General features: G+C 30.2%; 1 protein-coding gene across 3 annotated transcripts in view; it reads right to left on the bottom strand.

Annotated features, from left to right (window-relative positions):
• The window catches only part of Nos (Nitric oxide synthase), a 236,415-nt gene that overhangs the window by 93,401 nt on the left and 115,508 nt on the right, over positions 1-27,506 (bottom strand). For all 3 annotated transcript variants that reach the window (XM_071182105.2, XM_071182103.2, XM_071182106.2), the window contains exons 4-7: positions 19,323-19,485; positions 14,798-14,889; positions 10,373-10,514; positions 7,158-7,297 (exon numbers count right to left, since the gene is read on the bottom strand). In XM_071182105.2, coding sequence (XP_071038206.2) covers positions 7,158-7,297; positions 10,373-10,514; positions 14,798-14,889; positions 19,323-19,485 — 537 coding nt within the window. The remainder of the gene's footprint in view (positions 1-7,157; positions 7,298-10,372; positions 10,515-14,797; positions 14,890-19,322; positions 19,486-27,506) is intronic.

The following is a 27,506-nucleotide window of genomic DNA, read 5'->3' as shown; positions in this document are numbered from 1 at the left end:
AGATCCTGGAAATCAAAAGTCGCAATAGAATTAATTTTATTATGTTTAATGAAATTTAAAATCGGTTGATTATTAGTGATTATCCAAGAGAAACCTTCTTTAGTAATATAGTTAATAATCTTATTTAAGTAGTTAGAGAAAATGGTGCCAGGTTTAGTTAAATAAGTATTCGACCCACATGTGATAGTTCTAAATTTTACTGGAATTTTATGAAATTTAGGACTGATAATTAAGTAAGGAAATTGTATATTGCTAATTTTAATTTTTAATCTCTTGTAAAAAGCTAAAATTTTTTTAATGGCAATATTATTATTGAAATTACTAAGTTCAAAATTTTTACTATTTTTTAATTCCGTATTTAAAAGTTCAGCATAGAATTTTTTACAGAATATAGCATAATTATTGTTAGCTTTGTCTATGGGAGTAATTACAAAATTTTTTTGAAGTTGCTTAATTGATTGAACAATATTAGAAAAATTTGTTGAATTGTTATTCTTATTTAAATTATCCTTATTATTGAAAATAAAGTTTTTAAAGTAATAATAAACTTCCCATTTCCATTCTGTTAGCATACCTAAAGGTAAAGAGAATCTATTTGATATCTTTAAACAAAAACTATTGAGATCATTAAGAAAGTATTTTAGAATCTTATTGATTGATATATGGTAAATGGGTCTAAATTTTGTGCCTTTTATCATTAAATTCCTAAGTTCCAAGTTTTCTATAATATTTAAATTACCAGTGATAATATGTTTATGATGTTTATCAACAAAATCAAAATATTTATCCTCCTCACAGTGACATTCATAATCGGATATATTAATACTCCCTAAATTTTTGCTTATATCATTATAGTTAAAAATGGTTCTACCAAGTGATTTGTTATATTTAAAACTTTTAATAATGTTAAAATCTTTTAATGGAAATAAAGCTTTAAAATTTTCAAATATGTTGTGAAATTTGATCTTATCGAAAATAGGATTTTGAAAGTTAATAACAAAATATAAATTATCTAAACTTTTCTTATTATTAGGCAAAATTTTGCTCATTTTGGCTTTTATAAGATCGAAACAAAGAATTTTGAAATGTAAGTTAATGAAAGAAAAGTTAATAATAAGATCGTAGAACTTATATGTTTCATAATTCTTAAGGGAGAAGACAAAATCTTTAATTGGTTTAATACTATATTGTTTATTAAAGTCTTTTTCCATATTAGAAAGAAATTTTATATTTAATTTGTCACTATTAAGAGAGTTTCTATTACTTCTTGAACCCCGTTTACCTCGATTTGTACGCTTATCTTTAATATGAAAAAGTGAATAAGTTGATGAGTTATTGTAGTTAATCTGTGTATGTTGGAAGGTATCGTTTAGCCCATACGGCAGAATTGTTTTGTATAGAAGCATGTAGTAATTTTCTTTCTGTAGTCTTAAATCTAAATCCTCTATAATATCTAAGATATTAATTTTGACTCTGTTAAATTTATGTACTCTAAAATGATTCAATTCCAAGTTATTGATAGCCTTGTTACTGTTAATATCAGAACGGTGTTGATTAATTCGAATGTTAAGTGAGTTACTAGTTTGTCCAACATATTTCATATTACAGAAACCACAGGTTAACATATAAATAACATTTTTAATTTTACAAAAAGATTTGGAGCTAACGTTATAAGGAACAGTATGTTTTTTGTCAATATTAGGGCAAGTTTTGCATCTTTTATCATCACACACTTTATAGGAAGGTAAAGTTTCGGGAATAGAATGCAATTCAAAAAATCGTTTGCTTTCGCTTTTGCTTTCAGAGTAGCAGGATGTCGATCCGAAGTTCCCCTCTGATTTAGGCTCTCCGTACCGGGTACAACATGAAGAATAATTTAAATATTGAACACATTTTTTACCAGGCGCTAAATTGTGATAATTGTTTAATTCCATAAAAATAGGCTCAAAGAGCAACATCCTAAACACACGTAACGTCCTAAAGACTGGAAATAAAAACGAAAACAGAAGGAGAATGAAAGAAAGTTAATAGTAGATAATATTAAGCGCTAAAGCTGCATTAAATATGATCACTATAATAATAAAAAAATAAATACAAGAAAACACTAAGAAAATTAAGAAAACAATAAGTAACATTTATTGCGCTTAAGCTGCAAGTAAACAGCACTCATTAGATAAGTTCAAAATGAAGAATAAAACAAAGAAAAATTATAGACATATGAAAAAAAGGGGGTGGGAAATAATAAGTAACATTATTAAAAGTTTTAAATATAACAAATCACTTGGTAGAACCATTTTTAACTATAATGATATAAGCAAAAATTTAGGGAGTATTAATATATCCGATTATGAATGTCACTGTGAGGAGGATAAATATTTTGATTTTGTTGATAAACATCATAAACATATTATCACTGGTAATTTAAATATTATAGAAAACTTGGAACTTAGGAATTTAATGATAAAAGGCACAAAATTTAGACCCATTTACCATATATCAATCAATAAGATTCTAAAATACTTTCTTAATGATCTCAATAGTTTTTGTTTAAAGATATCAAATAGATTCTCTTTACCTTTAGGTATGCTAACAGAATGGAAATGGGAAGTTTATTATTACTTTAAAAACTTTATTTTCAATAATAAGGATAATTTAAATAAGAATAACAATTCAACAAATTTTTCTAATATTGTTCAATCAATTAAGCAACTTCAAAAAAATTTTGTAATTACTCCCATAGACAAAGCTAACAATAATTATGCTATATTCTGTAAAAAATTCTATGCTGAACTTTTAAATACGGAATTAAAAAATAGTAAAAATTTTGAACTTAGTAATTTCAATAATAATATTGCCATTAAAAAAATTTTAGCTTTTTACAAGAGATTAAAAATTAAAATTAGCAATATACAATTTCCTTACTTAATTATCAGTCCTAAATTTCATAAAATTCCAGTAAAATTTAGAACTATCACATGTGGGTCGAATACTTATTTAACTAAACCTGGCACCATTTTCTCTAACTACTTAAATAAGATTATTAACTATATTACTAAAGAAGGTTTCTCTTGGATAATCACTAATAATCAACCGATTTTAAATTTCATTAAACATAATAAAATTAATTCTATTGCGACTTTTGATTTCCAGGATCTTTTCAATAGCATTCCCCTTTCTAAACTAAAAGATGTCCTTTTGAATTATTACCATGATTTTAAAAATATCCTTTGTTGCGATTTTGATTATTGGGAAATTCTGATTAATTTTTGTCTTTTTAGTAATTATCTTTACAATGGAAGGGATATCTTTCTTCAAATTAATGGAATACCACAGGGATCTAATTATTCATCTCTCTTAGCTAACTTATTTTTGCATTATTATGAAAAAAATTTTACTCTGAGTATTAAATTTGTTTTTAGATATATTGATGACTTAATTATCTTTAATTTCCAAGATTTTACTGTTTTATTGAGTGACATATACCCTGAGGAATTAATCTTACTTCGTAATCATGATGATAATATTAATTTCAATTTTTTGGATTTGGGTATTATGAAAGTTGAAAATATCTGCTTTGTTGATTTATACGATAAAAGAAATGATTTTAATTTTAATATTAATAAACTAGTTACTTGGAATTCTAATGTTTCTAGGAGCATCTATTTAAATACCACTTTTAATGAAATGAACAGAATTAAAAGAATATGTAGTAATATTTATTTATCCAAAATACAAATCGATAAACTCTTTCAAAATCTGATAAAAAACAATGGATACCCAACTAATGTAATAAAATTTTATATAAAATCATTGAATTAATCGTATATTTTGGTGGATATATTTTCTAAACATTTTTTTGTTAATTTTTATGATTTTCCCATGTGCAAATCCATTTCAGGCCAAAATTCATTGCCAAAATTATTTACTAAATAATTTCTTTGTTAATTTATGTAATTTTTCCATGTGCAAATCCATTTCGGGCAAATCCGTGGCTATAATTATGTACTAAAATTTTTTCTTTGTTAATCTTTCCATGTGCAAATCCATTTCGGGCAAATCCGTGGTTAGAATTATTTACTAAAAATTCCTTTGCTAAATAATTTCCCTTGTTAATCTATACAGTTTTTCCATGTGCAAATCCATTTCGGGCAAATCCGTGGATAAATTGTTTGCTAAAAATTTCTTTATTAATTTATACAATTCCATGTGCAAATCCATTTCGGGCAAATCCGTGGTTAAAATTATCTGCTAAAATTTTTTCTTTGTTAATTTTTCCATGTGCAAATCCATTTCGGGCAAATCCGTGTTAAAAATTATCTATTAAAAATTTTTCTTTGATAATTTAAATAATTTTTCTATGTACTAATCTATATCGTGCAAATCCGCGGCTAAAATTATTTACAAAGCAGGCAATTTATGTTTCTCTTTTCTATTTTATATTTTTTCTTAAATAAACATCTATCTTCTAAAACTATTTATGATCAATTTTTAAAATTATCCAGTATAATATTACCTTGTGCACATCCATTTCGGGCCCATCCTTGGTAACTAACAAATCAAAACTCAGAATAACAAATCACTTCAGCAGTGCAGTAAGAACGACACTTTAGAACCCTTTGGTTACACTCAATTTGCGCTTTTGTTTTCATCTTTTGTTTTCATATTTTGTAATCTGGCAATCTTTCTGCGAAAACATTTTTAAATCATTCTTGAAAAATAACTGTCCAAGTAAGTTGTTATGATTTTGCTACTCGCTTTATAGTCCCCCCTTTTTAATGTTTTTTATTTTATTTTTTCTTTTTATTTTATTTTATTATCTGTTTTTACATGTTATATTTATTTTTACGTAGTTATTTAATAAAAATTTTTTTGAGTGCTCCTCACACTATTGTATTAATATATTTTGCTTTGGCTTTATTGATACAATATCAGAAAGCACTCTGTTTTGCGGATATAATCGTGTGGGCTGAAGAAAAGATTATATCTTTTTTTTCCGGCTTTTTTTCCGGTTTTTTAATTAACATTTCCTTTTTTTTTTTTTTTTTTTTTTTTTTTTTTTTTTTTTTTTTTAAATAAAATATTGTTTGTTGTTTTTTTTTTTTTTTACTTATTATTTCCCACCCCCTTTTTTTCATATGTCTATAATTTTTCTTTGTTTTATTCTTCATTTTGAACTTATATATATATATATATATATATATATATATATATATATATATATATATATATATATATATATATATATATATATATATATATATATATATATATATATATATATATATATATATATATATATATATGGGCAGAAATGTACCACCCGGAATAACTTTTGATTTAAACAACAAATCTTCTTCTAGGTCTTTAGACCAACCGATCTTAATGGTTCGAAGAGGTGAACTCAAATATTCTACTTAATTTCTGCAAATATTCTACTTATTTTAAATTACAAAATCATACACAAAAACGTATTTTTTAAAAAATTAATATACCTTTTTTTTCAATGGATTCGGATTTCTGATGCCTAAAATGTTTAGGGAGTCGCCGAAATCCGGGAAATATAGTTCCAAAAGTTTGGTTAGGAGAGCGGTCCAAAAACTGGTGCTCTTATCTTTATAAAATATCCGAGTTTTAAACGATATGATTTTTATAAAATTCAGGATAGGATTAAAAGGAATTTTTCAAGAACTATTTGACCGATTTCGCTCAAAGTTTGTATTTTGTCATGCAAAATTACATTCTTTAAAACTGTATGCCTTACAATTCAAAAATTTTTCGATTAATCTATATATATATTTCTCTTACACGGCGATAAAAAAAAGCCTCATTACAACTCCCCGAATGGTAACGCTAGAAAATAGACCAATGATTACCGCTAAAAATGTCACATGCCAAATCTAGCTAAGATGGCTCAACATATAGCGCTTTTAAAAACGGAAACTGAAATTACCAGGGAGAGCATAAGCTAGGCAGAAGTCTTTGTCGGTAGATCTCTATTTTGGTTTTTTGTCGAAAGCGTTTTTTTCTCACGAATTTATGTATTACGAATTTATTTGACAATTTTTGATTTATATCACGAATTTATTTGTTTTACTAGAATTTATTTGTTTATGCAGGTTTTACCATTGCAATTCACTTATTTAAATTTTTAATAGACTTAATTATAGCCGAAATTTTAATCTTTTTAAAGAGATATCAGTTTTAGAAATTTTATCTTAAGATTTTATACTATAGCACATTTCTAATAGATTTAACGAATTACATGTCATTTATTTTAATTCAAATTTATTTTAAGGACTCAGTACTTACTAAAAAGATGTAATTTCTTTTAGAAAAAAAAGTTGTTATATGGATTTGAATGATTGTTTTGAATTCTTAGAATTTTGTGCATTTGCAATGAACCTAAGTTAGTAGCGAGCGAAGCGAGCTTGGTTTGCGGAGCAAACCATATAACATTGCGTAGCAATTTTCGGGGGTTGGCGAGCGTTAGCGAGCAGGGGGCGCAGCCCACTAGTTTTAAATAAAATAATAAAAAAATATTATGTATTTATTAACACTTAATTTTTGCATTAAATTATTTTTGGATAAACCAATTTTATTGCAAGAATTCTTTCCTTTCGCTTAAAAATGTATCGATTAAGGTATAAGGCGCAAAAAATAATATTGGCATTAAGGGATCTAAACTTTGGGTCGCTCTCCTGATCAGTCTATAGGGACCATATTTTCTAAATCGTGCTATCCTTATGTACTGGGGGTCAAAAATCCGAATACAACGAAATAATGGTATGTTCATTCAGAATAAGTACATTTTTGTGTCTGATTTCGTATTTTAAAGTATCGTCTGCAATAATAAGCATATTGCACCTATTGAACAATTAAGATTGAGTTTAAAATGTTGAAATCCGATCATTAGATCAAAACTTATTCAGAGAGGTCAGTTTATTTTTTGCGCACTATACACTAGATGCCCAAAGCATATTGATAACGAAGGTGATGGCGTTATTGATCAAAATAAATGTTTGTTAACAATTTATCTGTTTGAATTTAAAGTAATTACTTTTCGGTAAAAATGTGTTATATAAATGTGCGAAACACATTACTTTGCCACTCCCTTAATGTTTTAATTATCCTCTTTTCGAATTAAATGATTTTCTTACTTTGGATGGGAGATGTGTACTCTCATTACCAGTTCTTCAGGCAGATCGAATACTTGAGGATCATGACCGTTAGCAGACAACACTAAAGGCAAGATGTCCCATTTTTGTCCTGCACCTTTCCAGCCCAATTTTAGGCACAACTGTAAAATAAACCTCATGAGAAATGGAGCTCTTAAGGATTGATTCGGAAAAAAGGACAAGAATGGAGGTACAGAAATTTAAAACAAACTTAGGTAAAGTATTGGTCAAAAGATAAAAATATAATTCTATATTTAATCACCTATCGACGTTAGCATAATAATTTATATTGGGTTAGAGTAAATTGGATTTTTTTAATAAACAATATCGGGAAAAACACGTTAACCGGTTAACGCCCAGCGTCATATATTTAGGACAGTTCCTTTTTTCAAAGACATTCATTGTGGTGGGAAACTTTTTTTCAGCATTTTCATTTATCTGGGTGAATTAAAGGATTCACAGATACCACAATGATTTAGTTATTTCTGATTAGATCAAGAATTATAAGGAGCAAGTACTTTTTGATCTATCAATGACTTTTTGAATGCTCTAACAGTAGAAAAACCAATTAATTTCGATAATATATTATACCGCTTTTTCGTTAAAACCACTTTTTGTATCATTTTAATATATAAATTCGGGACAAAACGGGTTAAGGGAGTCAGTTTTTTCCTATCGATAGCTAATTTTAGGGTTTTTTGTTGAAGATTGTTGACATGATTGTTGAACATTTGATTTTTTTTAATTAAAATTCTGCCCTTAGTATATGATTATATGAATCAGTTTTTATTCTTTATCACCGAATTTTTTCTATGATCAGCTACTTTTTGGATCACCATGTAACTTTAATTCATCTCTTTCAAGGCATAGGGGATAAAAGCGAGAAGCATAAGTTCGTCTTCATAGTCATTAACTCAACTCAACACTCTAATCAGTATTATATCAGCTTGATCGAACATTATATGTAAATAAAATAAAATTAAAACTGAAATTAAAATAAAAAACTCCGTATTTTCAAATTTTGCCCCGAACGAACTGTCACGCGTAAAAGCGATGCTAACAGCTAAAAAAAGAAAACTGGCAGTAAAACCATTTAAATTATCTCTGGTTTTCGGAAGGAGTAAATTTAGCTCGAACCTACCTTGAGGCTGTTTACGGCCATCTTACACGGCCATATAACAAGGTTACAATAAAATGCCTAAACAAATAACAATTCTAAGTTAAGTATAAGACAATCGAGAAAAAAAGAAGCTACTTCAGTGAATTCAATGAGATTTAATATACTTATGGGATTTGGTTTTCTTTATTCCTCGGAAGCAAAGAGCGATGAACAATATCTAAGTTATAAGACTTCTAGTCTGTCAAATAGTGATCAAGTAATTATTGGTTTGTCAAGTGATTTGATTGATTAATTTGTTCTGGTACCTTCTACGTGGAAGGCTTCCATCGGACCAATTTAACACGTTCACGACGGGGTGACCCACCGGTGGGTCACACTAGATTATCTCATCTTAGCAGCGCACTGGAATAAAAACTGGTAACAAATAAATTTCATTTTTTAGTTTTTTTTTCAGGAATAATAAAAATCCATAACTACCAATTGTTTTTAACGGATGCAATTTTTATATTGAATTGCTTCTTCGCCGTGATAAATTTCCTTACAGTGAATTGTTATTGTTGAGAATAGATTAACTCTTCCCGAATATTAAAATAGTTCTTCTACCAGTATTTTCACTTTTCCCGGCGAGAACGTGTTAAATATTGCTAAAACGTTAGGGAAAGAAAATTGTTTAGAGATCCCAAAAAGATGCAGTCTAAACAAACAACTCTTAAAAAAGCAACACGTGAATTTTATAGCACGTTAGTTTTATTAGCATTTTAAAAGCTTACAATAGCTGTGACTATGCTTGTGACAGTTCAGAAATTCAATCTACATCTTACTATGCTATAAACAATTGTTTTCGATTGCTCGTGGTCTCTTTTTTTTAAAATTTAACACGTTGAATGCCATGGAGAAAAATTTCTAACCTCGTTTTATGGATAATATAATAAAAATAATTTGAATATTGTCTTAACGAATTATGTTATATTGTTCTCCATAATTTTATAGACTAAGAAACATTAATGATTCGTACTTTTTGTGCGATTTAATTTTTCGAGTTTTGGCCAGCTTTTTATGAATTCGTCGACCACTGTGCTGTGTTAGCTTTATTGATTCATTCATAGCAGAAAGATTTATAAGGAGACGTTCGTAATTTTTTAACACGTTCACGCCGGGTGTTGCGCCTGATAGAGGGACGAAAAAGAGAAAATACTGGTCGAAGAACTATTTCAATATTAGATAATATTCGAGAGGAGTTAATCTATTCTCAACAATAACAATTCAGTGTAAGGAAATTGATCACGGCGAAGAAGAAATTCAATATAAAAATTGCATCCGTTAAAAACAATTGGTAGTTATGGATTTTTATTATTCCCGGAAAAAAAAACTAAAAAATGAAATTTATTTGTTACCAGTTTTTACTCCTGTGAGCCGCCCGATGAAACAATCTAGCGTGACCCACCGGTTGGTCACCCCGGCGTGAACGTGTTAAAGGAGCCAGGAAATCAAAATCAGTGATTTTGTGACTGTATATATATTTATTTAGAAATATTATACATTGCGCTGAATACAATTATATTAAGACGTTCACGCCGGGAAAAGTGAAAATACTGGTAAGGGAAAAGAGAAAATACTGGTAGAGGAACTATTTCAATATTAGATAATATTCGAGAGGAGTTAATCTATTCTCAACAATAACAATTCAGTGTAAGGAAATTGATCACGGCGAAGAAGAAATTCAATATAAAAATTGCATCCGTTAAAAACAATTGGTAGTTATGGATTTTAATTATTCCCGGAAAAAAACTAAAACAGGAAATTTATTGTTACCAGTTTTTACTCCGGTGCGCTGCCAAGATGAGACAATCTAGCCCGACCTACCGGTGGGTCATCCGGCGTGACCGTGTTAAACTTTTCATATTATTTGAAATTTTTAAAAAATTTTTTTTTTATAGACTTTAAGAAATCTATTTGAATCTGTGACTGAAATTTCGGTAACTCAATAGTTGATAAATATTAAAAGACACCGTTTCCTTGAACTCGTTATAATACTGCATTAATTGAGAAAGTAATTTAAAATTTGTAATGAACGAACTTCGGTAAAGTCAGCACTGGCCGGATCCCCAATAATAGTTCCATCTTCTTGTTTGTAACCAGCATACATTATTAACTGTGAGTTCCATACTCTACAATCTCGCAAACCATCAGTCCTCTGCGGAAATATTGTTATGGCAGATCTGTAAAAAAATACATAGATAGGAAAGTTATATATCATGGTATTAGAATATATTATAATACCAAACCTTTTAAATGTAGTACATAAATAGGTTGTTCTGAAAACTGATGATTTTCAAAAATTTATAACTTAGAAACGGTTAAGGTTTAAAAAAATAACTCTTGCAGTAAAATCATATGGCAATGCCTACTTTTCTCCTCTTAGTGCTAAGTTTCCCAGAATATTGAAAGCGGTTACCAAATTACTTTGTTTAATTTTGTTTTCACAATTACTTTAGGTAGAAGCTGGATATTTGTGATAGCTCGGTATTTGGCGCGTAGCACCACCACCCGATTTGCTTACAGAGTTTTTTACTTCATTTGTAGCTAGATATGAAATTAATTTTCCATGTATGTTTAAGTAATTTGTACGTAGTGGTAGAAAAAAGCGTTCAAAATTGAATTTATTAAGATAATAATAAAATGTTAAATTTTGAAATTTACTACCACTCTGAATATTAGGATAAAAATATTCTGATAAACCAAAACCTGAGAGCAAGTATGTCATTACAATCCTATTGCATCTAACAACACCATAAAAACTCAATGATCATCTATCATTAATAATGCTTTATTGCTTCATTTCCACCACCTCATCGAAACACCATAAAGTTCAAGTTAAAGATGAATGGGAAAAGTGTCGCAAGCGGCCCGAGGTGCCCAGGTAATTAATACAGCTCAGCAGGGCTCGAAAAACCGCCCGTCCTCCGCGGTCAAAAATTCCCCGCGGACAGCGAATTTCTCGAATCCGACGTCCGCGTGGACGGCCATTTTCCCGTTAATGTTCATGATACATTTTCAATTTTTGTTGTCTTACAAGAGTCTAGCGCCTCAGTTCTAAAATAACCCTCTAATCTAGAAATACAGCGTATCATACTGCGTATGGTGGAATTGATGTTTTCTCTGTCTGGGAGTACTGTAGCGGTTGAAAGGGGCTTTTCAGCAATGAACTTACAAAACAACACATTACGTACTGGTCTTAAACAAGAAGCGTTAAACGCAATTATGAAGATCTATCTAAATGCAAAACCCTTTTGAGATTTCTGTGCAGAAACCTCTGTAAATCCTTGGCTTGATTGTGGAACTGGCAAACGTCATATTTGATTCATTTAAAAAAACGCAGTACCCTCGGATAATTTGACATTCCAGATAACTTGACTTTTGTTATTTAAATTATTTCATAAAATAAATACTAGGTTATTATTAGTAACCTAGTATTTCTCTTATTACTGTATAATGTAATCCTAGTATTTGTAATCTTAGTAACTACTAATTCATTGTGCAATTTATATAAATATTTGTAATAAATAGGAGAAAATTATGTTTTTATTTATTTAGAAGCTACGGGTTAGTTTCAAATGAGGACGGATACATTGCTGGACATACCGTCCTCGGGGACGGGTAAAATTTCTGAGTTTTTTCGAGCCCTGCAGCTCAGTTCAGTTTAGGCAGGTATGTATGAATATCTTATGTAAGCTCAAAAATTTGTTAGCAATTTACATTTTGGATAGTGAAACTATAAATCACAGATAAATAATTAATTATTACAACATGTCCTATTGCGGCATTTCGAAAATATTGTTATGGGTTTTTCTCTTAATAGAGATTTTTAAGAATCGTGATGCAGTTTTCAATTACTTTCTGCACCGCCATCTTTCAAATTTTTTTAAAAACAAAAATCAGAAATTCTGCGTGAAAAAAATTTATGCCCTGTTCCATGAATTTGCTGAAAGAATTGTTTTATTTAAGCTTAACTGTTGTCCTATTTTAAATTCCCGAAAACAGTTAATCTAATTTAAAACATTATGTGCATAACCAGACCAAAAACAGTTGTTACCTTATTCAAAAATTATTTAAAAAATTAAATGTTCCTAATTTATGTATTTTAAGATAAATTGAGCTGATGAGCTTAGTAAAAGTAGACCCTAAATAAAATATTTATAAAACAAATTGAGATTTCCAGGGAAAAGTGATATTGCAGGTCATAGGCTAATTTGACTAGACGCAATCCTAATTTATTTTTCCAAGCCTAATTTTAATTTCGCAGGAGACTTCATAATAAACAGTCGACGAGAAGTCTTAGAATGTTAACAGTAGATGGTCGACAAGTAGTCTTAGAATTGAAACGCCCAGACAGTAAATGCTATGACGCGAACTGCAATAAATGCGTGTTTAGGTTTTACAGACTTCGTCATTTGGAATCTTGCTGGCTAGAAATTAAGGCATTACTTACAATTTTTAATCCTTAATTGTCAACGCACGGAATTAACATCTAATTTACACAAATTGCTTCAATTGCCACGCTAATTTTACAGGGCTTGCAAGTCTGGCTAAATGGGAAATAACTACGAACTTAAATTTGCCAATATTCGACAAATTTTGCTAGCTTTTATAAAGGTTTTTGCATGATATAAAGCTGATAAAAGTGGTGAATCGTATACTCCTACGAATTGTTTAGAACAAGTGGTGGATAAAAATCTACAAAGTTGAATTTATTAAACTAAGAATCACAATTAATAAACTACCACTTGAAAATATTTATTCGCTGTCCGGAGCAAGTTGGCATCTCTGTGTGTATAAGTAAAACTATTTTTGTGTGTTCTATATTGCATTAATTTCTTCAAACCATTTTAGTAACGATAATAATATTTAAAAAATTAAAAATTTACTCGAATTATGTGTTTTTAATAATTTGGCTTCACCGGTCACCGGTGACCCCCATGGCATTCAACGTGTTAAAACCTTTATACACACAGTTCGTCAATAGTTGCAGCCTGTTTTAGAACTATTCTTGCATTTTCAATTCGAGCAAAATACCGATGTAGGCTATCATCGTTTCGACTCAGTCCTTTATTCAATTACTGTCTTGTTGGAGGACGGTTGTTTCACATTCATAGATCCGTAAAAAAATGCAATAAATCACATAAAGTCTATTATGAATGAGGTCGAATTTTCAATATTTTTGAAGTTAGAGAGTGATTTGGGATGATGCCAGTTTATAACCTAATTGATGGTGTTCAGCAGACTAAAACATTTATAAGCTTCATTTTACATTGCAAACGAATGAAGTTTACACGGATCGAATGAGAACTTTAAAATTAACTTCGATCTTAATAAGTCTTTTATAAATATAGATGGCTATTATTTTTTTTAAACGAGCATAAAAAATATAACGAATTGTATATAAAATGGGATTTTACTGTCCTAAATAAATATGAGGGGGACTGGAAAGGAATGCCGTTTCAGTGAATTTGATATTTGTTATCAAGATCATATTTTTAATCAATAATGTTTTCCCCCTCGGTTCGGTGAGCAGGAGGTAAAACCTCCTGATTATAAGTACTCGAACTATAACACTATATGAGAATACACTTCAATATGGAAAAATTTTATTCTATATTTTAAATGTTAATGCTAACATTTGTTTTATAAGCATGTTTTAAATACTCAGAATGCGATGGATTGATATGTAAGTTATTAAATGTATGTATGATGTTTTTTTCGTTATTAAATTTGAATTTCCTTTTATTGTATTTAAATCCAAAAGAATAATTTCGATACTTTAGTTCGCATAAAAAACAAAATGAAAAATGTTTTACTGAGTTGTTTTTTTTTAAATTTTTTTGTTTTTGTTTAAATGATAAAGAATGAATTTACAACTTTGAATGTTCAATTTTTAATTTCAGTATAAGAAATCGTTTTCTCTTTTTTTAAACTCTAAATATTTAGAAACTGCGTCTAAAAATACCTGAATAACATTTATAATGCTTTGGTTCTACGCATAAATTGAATAAAGATCATTTACAAGATTCACCCGTTGCCAGATTTGTTTTTACAATTTTTGACAATATCGATTTTTTTGTCTACCCATGTTGTTTTTTGATGCGCATGTTCTTTCAGTTGGTGACGTTGGAGTCATTGAGAAAGTTTGACATACCGTGAAATTCGTGAGACCCCAGAATTTGATTTCTGGTAGAATTTTAGATCACAGAATTCGCGCTTTTCACTTCGATTTGATTTCTTTGAACTTAAAAAAAAAGTAGGGAAAAAACTATTCATATCTTACTTCTCTCGTAAATCTATAACTAAGTAAATATGTGTATGTCTTTAGAAGGCTAAAAATGTCTTCTATTTTAAGAACAATCGCTTTAACATGCAAAACCGTACGACTATGATGTCATATAAGCTTATAACAAATTTAAAACTTTGTGGTTATGGAATATACGTGTTTTGTCATAATAATTACCTGATGTTTCCTTTGTTTGTGGCGTATTTAATGTGGTTGCAAAGGGCTTCAAACATTTCTCGAGCAGTGGAAACGTATCTGGCATCGAAAACCTAAAAAAAAATAATACTTCAAACTAATCAATTCGTAAAGATTCATACAGATACATAATTTAACCCAGTTTAGAATATTTGGATTATCTTATTACTATTATTATATATTATCTTATCTAATACGTCTAATTATACAGTAAATTCTAATACAGTTTTCCATTGTTGTTGGTATATTTTTATTGGCAGGATAATCACATGGTAGGATCCAGTTTTCCCACATTAATTATTATATTTTTTTTTAGCTGTCATGAATTATTATTATTATTAAATTAATCACTATTAATCTATTACTATCACTATTAAATTAATAAAAGCCATACAGATATTGTTTTTCTGTAAAATATTTTTGTAATCTAAATTTGAAGGTAATATTTACGTTCAAGGTAATATATACCTATATTTATTTCTCTTATTTTACTCAGCTTATAATACGTTTTTTTAATTTTGATTAGATTCTAAACTAAGAGCTAAAAACTACGAGTGTTGTCTTTTTATTATAATGTAATTCCATGATACTATCTTAATAATCATATTAAGATGAACTTATTTGAATCGTTATAAATCTAAACTTATTAACCGGTTTACAGTTTTTTCATTATTATTTTTTTTTGGTGTATGGCATAGCATAAAGACATAACATAGGTATAATGATTATAGCAGAGAGGTTAACACGATGAATGGCCACGCTAATTTTACATAGCTTGCCCTTCTGGCTAAACGGTAAATAACAAACTAAATTTGCAATTATTAGACAGATTTTTTTTTAGTTTTGTAAAAGGTTTAGCACATTGTAAAAAAAGTGGTGATAAATATAAGCCTACGAATTGTTTAGAAATAGTGGTGGATAAAAATCTACTAATTTGAATTTATTGAACCTGGAATCACAATTAATAAACTACCACTTGAAAATATTTATTCGCCGTCCGGAGCAAGTTGGCATCTCTGTGTATATAAATAAAACTATTTTTGTGTGTTCTATATTGCATTCATTTCTTCCAACCATTTTAGTAACGATAATAATATAAAAAAATTACAAATTTACTCGAATTATGCGTTTCTATTATGTGTCTCTTGGCTTCTCCGGTGACCCCCGTGGCACTGCAAACAAACTCAGTGCCGGTCACCGGTGACACCATGACATTCAATGTGTTAATGTTAATAATCATTTTAAGATAAATTTATTTGAATCGTTATAAATCTAAACTTATTAACTAGTTTACAGTTTTTTGATTACTATTATTTTTTTGGCTTATGACATAGCATTGAGGCATAACATAGGTATGATGATAGCAGAGAGGTAAAAGTACTGAGCTCTCATTGTGAATGTCCAGGGTTCTATTTTCGGTTACGACTTGAATTCCAAACTGCTTCAATAGGCGGTTGATGAAACAATATTGTCCATGTGACCATACTGCCACCATCATGCCTTTGGTCTCAAAATTGTGGAGCTATAACCTCCATGTTCCTCTTCGCAAACAAGCATGGTAGCATGGTAGTTGAGCACGGTACTTGTCAACAAGCATGATAGTTGAGGGACAACCAGTAATACGTTTAATTTGGCATGTACTGTACTACCAAATTATATATTTTTACTAAAACAAAGGTTCTTAATGCAGCATAAAATATTTTCCTGTATTAAAGTTTAAATTACCTTATATGTTCTTATGTACCTTCTATACACTTCAAATAAGCAGTTAAATAAATTGGAAAAAAGTGATTAATAAATTTCATTGCGTTTTTTGGTCCTATACTAATACCAATGAAGGAAGTAAGAAGGAAAAATCGTTGACAGAGAAAATTGGCAAATGTTGCGTGCACGAAGAAAAGAAAAGAAGTAAAAAAGATGATTTTATTAAAAATAATTTTTTGAATATGAGAGATTAGTTGGCTGACTTAAACTGATAAAATTATGATTATCGATCTAAAAAAAAGAAAGTAATTCAAAAGTTAATTTGAGTTATACATAACACTAAGTTAAAACATTATAATTTATCCTCCAAATTAATGCCATAAATGCTTGAAGTAAAATAGGTTATTTTTATTGTCTTGATTACCATATCTTCCTTTTTTTTCTATAAATTTGCTTTTAGTGATGAGATTCAAGAGCTTGCTCAATTTTGAATCATTTGATGCTGATGAGAAAACAAAAAGCTATTAAGGTAATTGCTTATTAATAATAATAATCCAAGTGAATTTGTTATTCAATATTTATGCATGATACTTCTAAGCATGCCAAAAAAAAAAGAACATATGGGGAAAAGTTTTTAAATTATTAAATTGCCAGTCCATTATATTTGAAAGAACTGCCAGAAACTAATTTTAAAATCACTTAAAAATAATAACTACTGTTACGAAAATAGCAATTTAGCACTCTACTAAATTTAAATATTTTGGACATGTTTGTTGTTTATATCGTTGGTCTTACAACTCAATCTCGCGTGCATTTCTATTATTAAATACTGTGGGTGGTCTAATTTTTTTTAATTGTGCCTTGTAGAATTTGAAAGACAATGGTGGACATATATGTCCCTTGATCAGAAAGGTAGTAAAAAAAGAGGGAATTTAATCTTTGCTATTAAGACAAATAAGGTATTGTTTCTGGTGTTTATTAATGCAGAATAAATGAAATCATTTTCAAGTTGATTAGACAATACCTTGATCAGAACCTTGATCAACACCTTGATCAGAAAGGTAGTAAAAATGAGGGAATTTAATCTTTGCTATTATGACAAATGAGGTATTGTTTCTGGTGTTTATTAATGCAGAATAACATGAAATCATTTTCAAGTTGATTAGACAATACCTTGATCAGAACCTTGATCAACACGTTGATCAGAAAGGTAAGAAAAAAAAGAGGGAATTTAATCTTTGCTATTAAGACAAATGAGGTATTGTTTCTGGTGTTTATTAATGCAGAATAACATGAAATCATTTTCAAGTTGATTAGACAATACCTTGATCAGAACCTTGATCAACACCTTGATCAGAAAGGTAAGAAAAAAAAGAGGGAATTTAATCCCTGCTATTAAGACAAATGAGGTATTGTTTCTGGTGTTTATTAATGCAGAATAACATGAAATCATTTTCAAGTTGATTAGACAATACCTTGATCAGAACCTTGATCAACACCTTGATCAGAAAGGTAGTAAAAAAAGAGGGAATTTAATCTTTGCTATTAAGACAAATGAGGTATTGTTTCTGGTGTTTATTAATGCAGAATAAAATGAAATCATTTTCAAGTTGATTAGACAATACCTTGATCAGAACCTTGATCAACACGTTGATCAGAAAGGTAGTAAAAAAAAGAGGGAATTTAATCTTTGCTATTAAGACAAATGAGGTATTGTTTCTGGTGTTTATTAATGCAGAATAAAATGAAATCATTTTCAAGTTGATTAGACAATACCTTGATCAGAACCTTGATCAACACCTTGATCAGAAAGGTAAGAAAAAAAAGAGGGAATTTAATCTTTGCTATTAAGACAAATGAGGTATTGTTTCTGGTGTTTATTAATGCAGAATAACATGAAATCATTTTCAAGTTGATTAGACAATACCTTGATCAGAACCTTGATCAACACCTTGATCAGAAAGGTAAGAAAAAAAAGAGGGAATTTAATCCCTGCTATTAAGACAAATGAGGTATTGTTTCTGGTGTTTATTAATGCAGAATAACATGAAATCATTTTCAAGTTGATTAGACAATACCTTGATCAGAACCTTGATCAACACCTTGATCAGAAAGGTAGTAAAAAAAGAGGGAATTTAATCTTTGCTATTAAGACAAATGAGGTATTGTTTCTGGTGTTTATTAATGCAGAATAAAATGAAATCATTTTCAAGTTGATTAGACAATACCTTGATCAGAACCTTGATCAACACGTTGATCAGAAAGGTAGTAAAAAAAAGAGGGAATTTAATCTTTGCTATTAAGACAAATGAGGTATTGTTTCTGGTGTTTATTAATTCAGAATAACATGAAATCATTTTCACGTTGATTAGACAAGTCGTTCAAAAGTTATAAAAGTTCTTATGTAAAAGAGATATAGTTTCGTGCTTCACGCGTCTGATATTACTATCTACACATATAAGGTGTTGTTAGTTATGTATTGCTTTACTTTAAAGCCGCTTAAATCAATCTAGAGAAAAATTTTGAAGTTATGAGGGTATTATACGTAAAACATTAACCGTTAAAAATAATGCTAACCACAAATTGGTTATATCCAAGAAATATACATTTTATTTATATGCATGTATTTTATTTATATAGTTTATTAAAATAATGAGGTGGTTTGTTACGAAATGCTCAGTTTTCGAATGTTATGAGACTTGTACGATTTTCAAACAATTTCAGTTTGAATAATAAATTATCATTGTTATTTATATGCTTATTCAATACATCAAATATAATTTGGGATATTCGAATTACTGACTTGTAATTTAGACCACTGTATTCTTCCGATGCATCTTGGCGCATTTCTCCAAGCAAGTTTAGCACCATACACCAATTCAGTTTCCTTTAATTCATAAGTGCCACTGGATTCGACTTCGCTCATTATCTCTTTCCATCTTCTGACGTGACTTGGAGAATTCATTCTGAAAAAGAATTCTTTCAATTATTTAAATTAATACATTTTCGGTAAAGATAGACGGGTTAAATGAATTTATTTTATGAACTTAAACTAACAGAAAAATCGTATTTAAACTTGCTTAATTTATTAATTTTTTTTAAACTTTTCAACCTTTATTTTCTAATCTTTCTAACTTTTTTAAACTTTTTATTTGAGTAACGCATCTTTGGGGAGAGAAAGTAAATTATGGTTCTTTATTTTATATTGAAATATTTACTAAATCTTTGTTTCTTGTTTTGAAATTTTTTTTTTGTTTTGAAATCTTTTTGCATTAATCTGTCTTTTTCTATCAGAGTTCGTACAATCTATAAATGTAAACTGCTCCGTATTAACTAAAAGCATGCTAATTGTTCCACTTTCAGCGTAAGAAAAAACAAAATGCAAACTGCAGGGGTGAAAGCGAGACGGAAACGAGGAAAGGCTGGTAGTAAAACCATTTCAGTTATAGCTAGTTTTGGGGAGGAGTTTACTTTTTCTTTTTTTAAATTTTTCAACAATATCCACTTTATCTTGATTGATTGATTGATATGAGTGGAATCTCGGTGTTAAGCGCGAAGCGCTTCTAACCGATTCATCTACACTGTTTTGGCATTTGGTCCAGAGGTCATATACAGTTCAAAGTTCTAAGTTAGGATCAGATAATAAGTCCATGATGAGGTGAGGCATGAGTTGATTCAGTAGTACATCAGTTGTATTGGGAATTCCCCTGGATTAAACACTTTATTTTGGAAAAGAAGCAGTTTTATATATATGCCAGAATTATAAAAGAAGTCTTGATAGTTACAGATATTTCATTTTTTTCGAAAAAAAAATGCTGGAATGAAATTTTTTACGTACCAGGTTTTTCTCTTTTCCGTCTTGCTATATAAGGGCTTTCACCCATGGCAAACTGTTTTGTTTTCTGCAAATATTTTAATGGAGCAGCGATGGCTCAAAGGATAGAGCGTTCACCTTCAAATGGGGTAAACCGGGTTCGAATTCCAACGATGGCTGGTCGACATGAATTTTGCATCCGGTCTGCACCGACCACAGTGCTGACGTAAAATATCCTCAGTGGTTGACGGATCATGGGTTACGCCAGACTAATCGTGGGAGGTACTCGTAGTCATCCTCTCCGTGTAAATGCGGATTTGTTCCATCAAAAGAGTCCTCCACAAAGGCAAATTTCTTCCTAGGAGTTCCCTTGTCTTCTGGATTGGGTTTAAAACTACAAGGCTACGTAGTTGAATATTGGTAGCCATGAACCCAAGAATTGGTTCGGCTGTTCAACGACGCGTATAAAATTATAAATTGTTTTAATAAATTGGTAGCAAATTAAATAGTAATAAATGTAGAATGAGGATAATTACGCCTGCTGTTTAAAAGTATTGCCACTTGCATTTTATATGATATTTCATATATTTGATATGTAGTGCTGGGAAAATCACTTAAAATGAAAAAAAAAATACTAAAATCTCTGAAAATGGTAAAGGAGTAAGAACTGCAATAGCAAAATTATGGTTAATTCTGAAAATAATTTGATAGCCTTAACGTGAGATACCTGAACAAAGATCTGCGCAATGGCGGGCTACTTAACTTTCAGTTGAATTCATTAAACTAGAATCAAACATTCAAACACAGCTTTTACTAACTTTAGAAGAAATTTACCCGCTAAATGGTGCAAGCTGGCACCTCCATAACTGACGTATGAGAATTTTAAGCAGTCAGACCTCTACTTGTTAAAATTAGTGTCTTCAAAAGAGTATTCCTTTTAAAGATAATGTGTATTTATTACCACTATTATAATTTGAAAGATAGTAGGAGCTCCGCATATGGTAGAGTAAGCCATTTTGCTCGTCATTGCAGCTTTCGACATCTAGCTACACAACCATGGCAGGACTGCCAACTTTCTGTTCTTTCAAGAATTTTTTTTTCTAGTGGTAGCCAAGTTTATGCTTCAATGTATTATTCTTTCTTTTATAAATTTTAATTGAAGTTTTTTTCGCTCCAGTACTTGTAAATGATTCGAAGGCTTATATAAAAATCCACTGTGTTCCAGTATTTAGTGGTATTAAAAGATCACGTGTAGTTAGAAAAATACGTAATCCTTTGTTTATGTTTTAAGGTATTATTTTTAAGGTTTTATTCATTTGAACTTATTTTATTCACCACTACAGAGCAATGATTTAAAAGTTCCTATGCAACGCCACTTAATTGTAGTTTCTTCGAGATGAGGCTTACGAAATGATGGCGAAATTCTGAAAGTTTTGGCTTTTGAATGATGTCTACCTCTCTATGAAATATTTTGCGAATAGCGTAGTTGGCAGGCCTGCCATGAAACTATGGAATTGTGCGAAGTATTAGGTCAACTGCTGAGTTATGTCCGCTGGAGCACATGTCTCATTTTACAGTCATGCAAAAGGTTCCTTTATAAAGAAATGAGTTAGGGTATTTAACTTTTAACTCAATGGTAATATTAATTGCAGTTTAATATATAAGCGGTTAACGCCCAGCGTCATATATTTAGGACAGTTCCTTTTTTCAAAGACATTCATTGTGGTGAGAAATTTTTTTAAGTATTTTCATTTATCTGGGTGAATTAAAAGATTCTCAGATACCATAACTTATGAAAGATCTGTGACTAGATCTAGAATTAAAAGGAGGAAGTACTTTTTGATCACAAAAGCAACTCCACTTCCTGCTTACCTCAATGGGCAACCAAAACAGTGTAAAAATTCTAGATGAATGGGATAGGGGTAGCTTCGCGACCCAGGTGCCCAGAAAAATTAAAACACTAGGACTAGTACTTTTTGATTGGGGTAGGGGCCGCTGCGCGGTCTAGGCACCCAGTTTTGTTTAAAGAAAGAAAGTACTTTTTGATCTATCAAAGACTTTTTGAATGCCCTAACAGTAGAAAAACCAATTAATTTCGATAATATATTATACCACTTTTTCCATAAAACCACTTTTTGTATAATTTCAATGCATAAATTCGGGACAAAACGGGTTAAGCTTACATCAGCATATATGTCGCAGAAGAACATGTGCATGCACATTCTACCTTGTAACGAAAGTATCCAATACAACTACATCTGATGTATCCTGTATAATTAAATCGCAGCCATTTAAGGGTAAATGCCCTACCACTTTGTTTTTTACTAAGGCACCAACTGCGTCTTCGTATGATCACGCATATTTTTTCGCGGACATAATTGTTTGATAGACATAATATATTGTCTTTTTCTCATTCTTTGTCTTCATTTATGTACGTCTTCATAAATATATCTGGGCATATTTATTTAATAAATTAATTGGGAGTGAGCAAGACAAATACGAAAAATAAAATTAAATTAAATATTTAAAATGGAAGCTTGGTTTTAAATGTCTACCACTCTATAAAATATTTTATATATATATATATATATATATATATATATATATATATATATATATATATATATATATATATATATATATATATATATATATATTCACCTTTCAGTTGCGCTTCGGCGATTTATTATTTATTTCCACTCAGATGAATTAGTTGGAGCCCCTAGCGGCGGGGCTGATGCTAAGGTAACCGACACAGATGAGTATATATATATATATATATATATATTGTCGTGAAGTCTCAAGAGTAGAATTTTAACTTAGAGTTAAAGCTAATAAAAAGAGTTCTGAAAATTCTTTAGTACGATATTAAAACCATTTTTTAAATTTTCTTAGCACCGTATGAAAGCAGATCAACACGGTAGGAATATGATGAAAGCGCATGGCATAGACACACGAGCTAAGCTGACGAGTGATTCGGTAAAGACTAATTACCGGTCACGCAAAGACAAAATGCAATACAATGCATCGGGGGACAAAGGAAGTATTATCAATGTTCTGCTTCTAATTAATAATGGAATGGTAATATCACCACCACAAGGAAAGCGTTTCTTAAAGAGTGTAAATCATTCAAACTACGGGGTTATTTCACTATTTTAGACGTCATTGAAATTTTAAATGGACGCCAATTTCATATCCAATTATAAAAATTTAAATTGTTTTACGGTAGATTGGAATAGCGTCGTTTTCTTAGATAAAATGTTTTTGATAAAATAATTTTTCAATTTATTCCCCGCTAGCATTGCACTTCCGCTGCATTTTAGTGTAAAAAGAATGTTATTGAAAAAAAGATGGGTAGTGAATTAGAAGTTAAGCTAAAGTTAATACCATTATAAGTAAGTTAATAATTGTATAATAGTAATAATAAGTTAATGACTTCCTATGCAACTGCCTTTGTTTTTTTTAAAAAAGAAATATTGCGTATGCATATTCTCAGATCAAGATATTACTATGCATGTTATTGATATACTTTACGAAACACGAATCAGGGATGCCAACTGCTCCACTTTCGGCAAAAGTTTTAATAAATTGGCAGTGAATTAAACATTCGAAACTTGTAGAATAAGGATAACTACGCCTACTAAAAAGTTTTGCCACGAAATAAGTGTTAACTGACATATTTAAATCAGAGTACATAACCAAAAAGAGTTATTTTCTCCTTCATTTGATTTGACAATAATTAACACGGTCACCGGCACTGAGTTTGTTCGTAGCGCCACGGGGTCACCGATGACTGGCGAAGCCAAGATTATTAAAAACACATAATTCGAGTAAATTTTTAATATTATTATTATCATTACTAAAATGGTTTGAAGAAATTAATGCAATATAGAACACACGAAAATAGTTTCATTTATGTACACAGAGATGCCAACTTGCTCCGGACAGCGAATAAATATTTTCTAGTGGTAGTTTATTAATTATGATTCTTGGTTTAGTAAATTCAATTTAGTAGATTTTTATCCATCACTATCTCTAAACGATTCGTAGGCTTATATAGTTCACCACTTTTTTCAGATATGTCATGCCAAACCTTTTAAAAAACTAGCAAAATTTGTCTAATATTTGCAAACTTAGTTTGTAGCTATTTACCGGGGTGGCCAGACGGGCAAGCCATGCAAAATTAGCGCGGCATTCAACGTGTTAAGAGAAAAATGGAGGGGGAGGGAGGAATAATATTTATAATTGTAAATTGCAATATCTGAAGAAAAATAGAAATAATTTGAAACTTTTCTTTCATCAAAATTAATCAAGGAAAAAATATCGCAAGTGACGTATTTCAATATATTAAAGTATAAAAAACATTAACTTTTATGGACAAAAAATATTCATCCCCTACTGCGAAATCTTAATCATAATTATCGTACGATTAGATAGAATTTTGATTTTAATGTAATTGTAAGAGTTTATTCTTTCGATAGATTCAAATTATATTCTTAAAAAATAATTAAAATGGGAAAAATTTAATATTTAGATTTAAAATTAATTATTATTTCAAGAAGAAACGATGCAGGTTTCCTCAAAATGCTTTAATAAAATTATTAATTTCCCCATTGAGCTTTTAATAAATACCCATCCTATTAAAGAAACCCAAGTTTTCTTTTTTTTTATTTCTGCTGCACTTGCATATATTCGTAATTTCTACTTTTAAATGTATCATTATTCAAATAATATATTTGCTTCGAAAATGATTTAGATTTCTATATTTGTATTATAAAGATTGCATCAATAAATGTACAAAAATATTTTTACTTGCCTAAAAATATTAAGGGTTGATTTTTATTTTAGGAATAACATATAGTTTGTAGATTGAAACTATATCAATACGAAATTTCTCAGCTCATTAACCCTTTTGCTACGAGCGACGTATTTAGCCGGCATCCACACGATGCCCTGTCTGTACGAGCACCGTATTTAGACGTCATCCTCGCAAAGCCCTATGTGTAAAAGAATTGTATTTGGCCAGGGTCCCCACGATTTCTAGTGTGTATGAGCGCCGTATTTAGCCAGTATCCACGTGATGTCCTATGTGTACGAGCGTCGTAATAGCCGGCATCCACGTGACGTCCTAGGTATACGAGCATCGTATTTAGCAGACATTCCCGTGATACTACTTGGTAACCATCAATACCCCTAAAAGAATATCGTCAAAGCACTTAATACTTTTTGTATGCTGATTACATTTGTTGCCGGCTCTAGAATGCAAAGTGCAGAAATTTGTCTAGCTTGTTTTAAAATTTTGCATGCTAAATATAATTGCTAAGATTTTTCTTACTATCTAATTTATTTTATAGACGCCCGGTGGCTGAGCGGTAGCGCTTCGCTCTGTCGTGCCACAGGTTCGATCCTCGGGCAAGGTTGACTCAGCCCTTCATCCTTTCAGTGGGTTGATAAATGAGTACCAACCGTGCTTGGGAACTAAACACTGGGGGTTCTCCGCGTTCGGCTGACCACCTGACCGGAACATCAGCTCCTGAACCCCTGAGCCCAAGGTCAAGAAAACTGAGATGGGCACAGTAGGCCTTGGCCCTCTATGGGCTGTCGCGCCACTGAGTTTAGAGTTTAAAAAGAAATATTTTATAACCGTCGTTGAACAGCTGACCCAATTTTTGGGAGGGTTAACGACTACTAATGTTCAACTCAGCAGCCTTGTAATTTTACCTAATCCAGAAGACAAGGGAACTCCTATATCAAGTATTTGGGGAAATTTATCTTCGTAAATGACTTTTTTTATGGAACTAATTCGCTTTGTGTGACATGGAGAGGAAAACCACGTAAACCTCCCATAGTAAGCCTGGCGGCAATGGGACTCTAACCCATGATCCGTCTACCACTAGAGATATATTACGTCAGCACTGTGGTCGGTGCAAGCCGGATGTGCAATTCGTATCGACCAGTCACAGCTGGGATTTGAAACTGGTTTACCTCATTGGAAGGCGAACGCTTTAGCTCTTGAGCCATGACGGCTCTATTTATAATAGTTCGAAAATCTGAGAATATATTTGTCATGTAAATCTTAGCATCAGCTTACTGACATGCAATGAGCGCTCTGCTATGTATGGTGCACCGTTCAGTGACGTCACTGCAGTAGAGTGGACAGCCATAACAAAAGGTTTACGGATCCAATAACTTCTTAAAAAGTTAAAAGACTAGTGAATTAATTATTTTATTTAAGAAATACATTTTATCAAACTTTGTGAATATATTATTATCCTCTTCGTTACTTATACATTTTGAAAAAGGATGGTCTGGAAATTGTGTTAAACTGGTTGTTAAATTTTGTAAAATATGCATACTTCAAAGTACTCACGTCTATTAAAATTTTATCATTTCGTTTCTCGTGGTGCAAAAATTCGAAACTGATTTAATAAAACTAAATTGAAAATTAAGTTTTTTTTTATGAAATTTTGAGCCGTATTAAAAATAGTTTTTCATTACAACTTAATTTTTGCAGGTTGCGAGCACCCTCGATTTGTAGACAGGTGACCTTGAGTTTAATTTTAAAGAGGTTAAATTAATAAAATAAAAATTTAATCCTTGATCTTAAATTAGTTTCAGAAATATTTTTAGACTTAAGTGGCAACCATTATTAAAAATATTTCAATTTAATATAAACAAAGCTTTTTCATAAAAGTACTTTTTACTTTATTATAAAATGTTGCGTTTTTGCAACAATAAACGGTAATGCGATAACAAAAGTTTTCAGAGTGAATTTAACAGTTGTTAAACTAACATAAAGAATTTCTATATCATCTTGGAATGGTTATAGTCAGGAAAGTTTTTACAAGTGGTACTAAAAGTTGAAGGAAACAAAATGTTTTTAACTTATTCCTTCCAACAAAAACATGCTTTTAAATAAATTATGTGTGTTTAACTAACAGAGTTACTGACATTAAAGTAAAACTGAACTTCACAAAATTTCTTATATTATACGAAATATTTTGTAACTATGTTTTATATATTTCAGGCTTAAAGCCACCCTGTTTCTCTAAACGTGAAATAGTAGGTGATTTTTTCATTTATGACTTAACTCAAAATGCGCGATTACGAAAATGTTCATAATTTCTATGTCCATTTATTCTGATGCACCATGAATGTCCATTTGTTGAGACG

Source organism: Parasteatoda tepidariorum, chromosome 4 (genome assembly GCF_982258835.1).
Source record: "Parasteatoda tepidariorum strain Cologne lab strain chromosome 4, Ptep-v5.0, whole genome shotgun sequence".
NCBI classification, from domain to species: domain Eukaryota; kingdom Metazoa; phylum Arthropoda; class Arachnida; order Araneae; family Theridiidae; genus Parasteatoda; species Parasteatoda tepidariorum.
The sequence above is the reverse complement of the archived record's forward strand: the minus strand, read 5'-3'. Positions and strand labels throughout refer to the sequence as shown.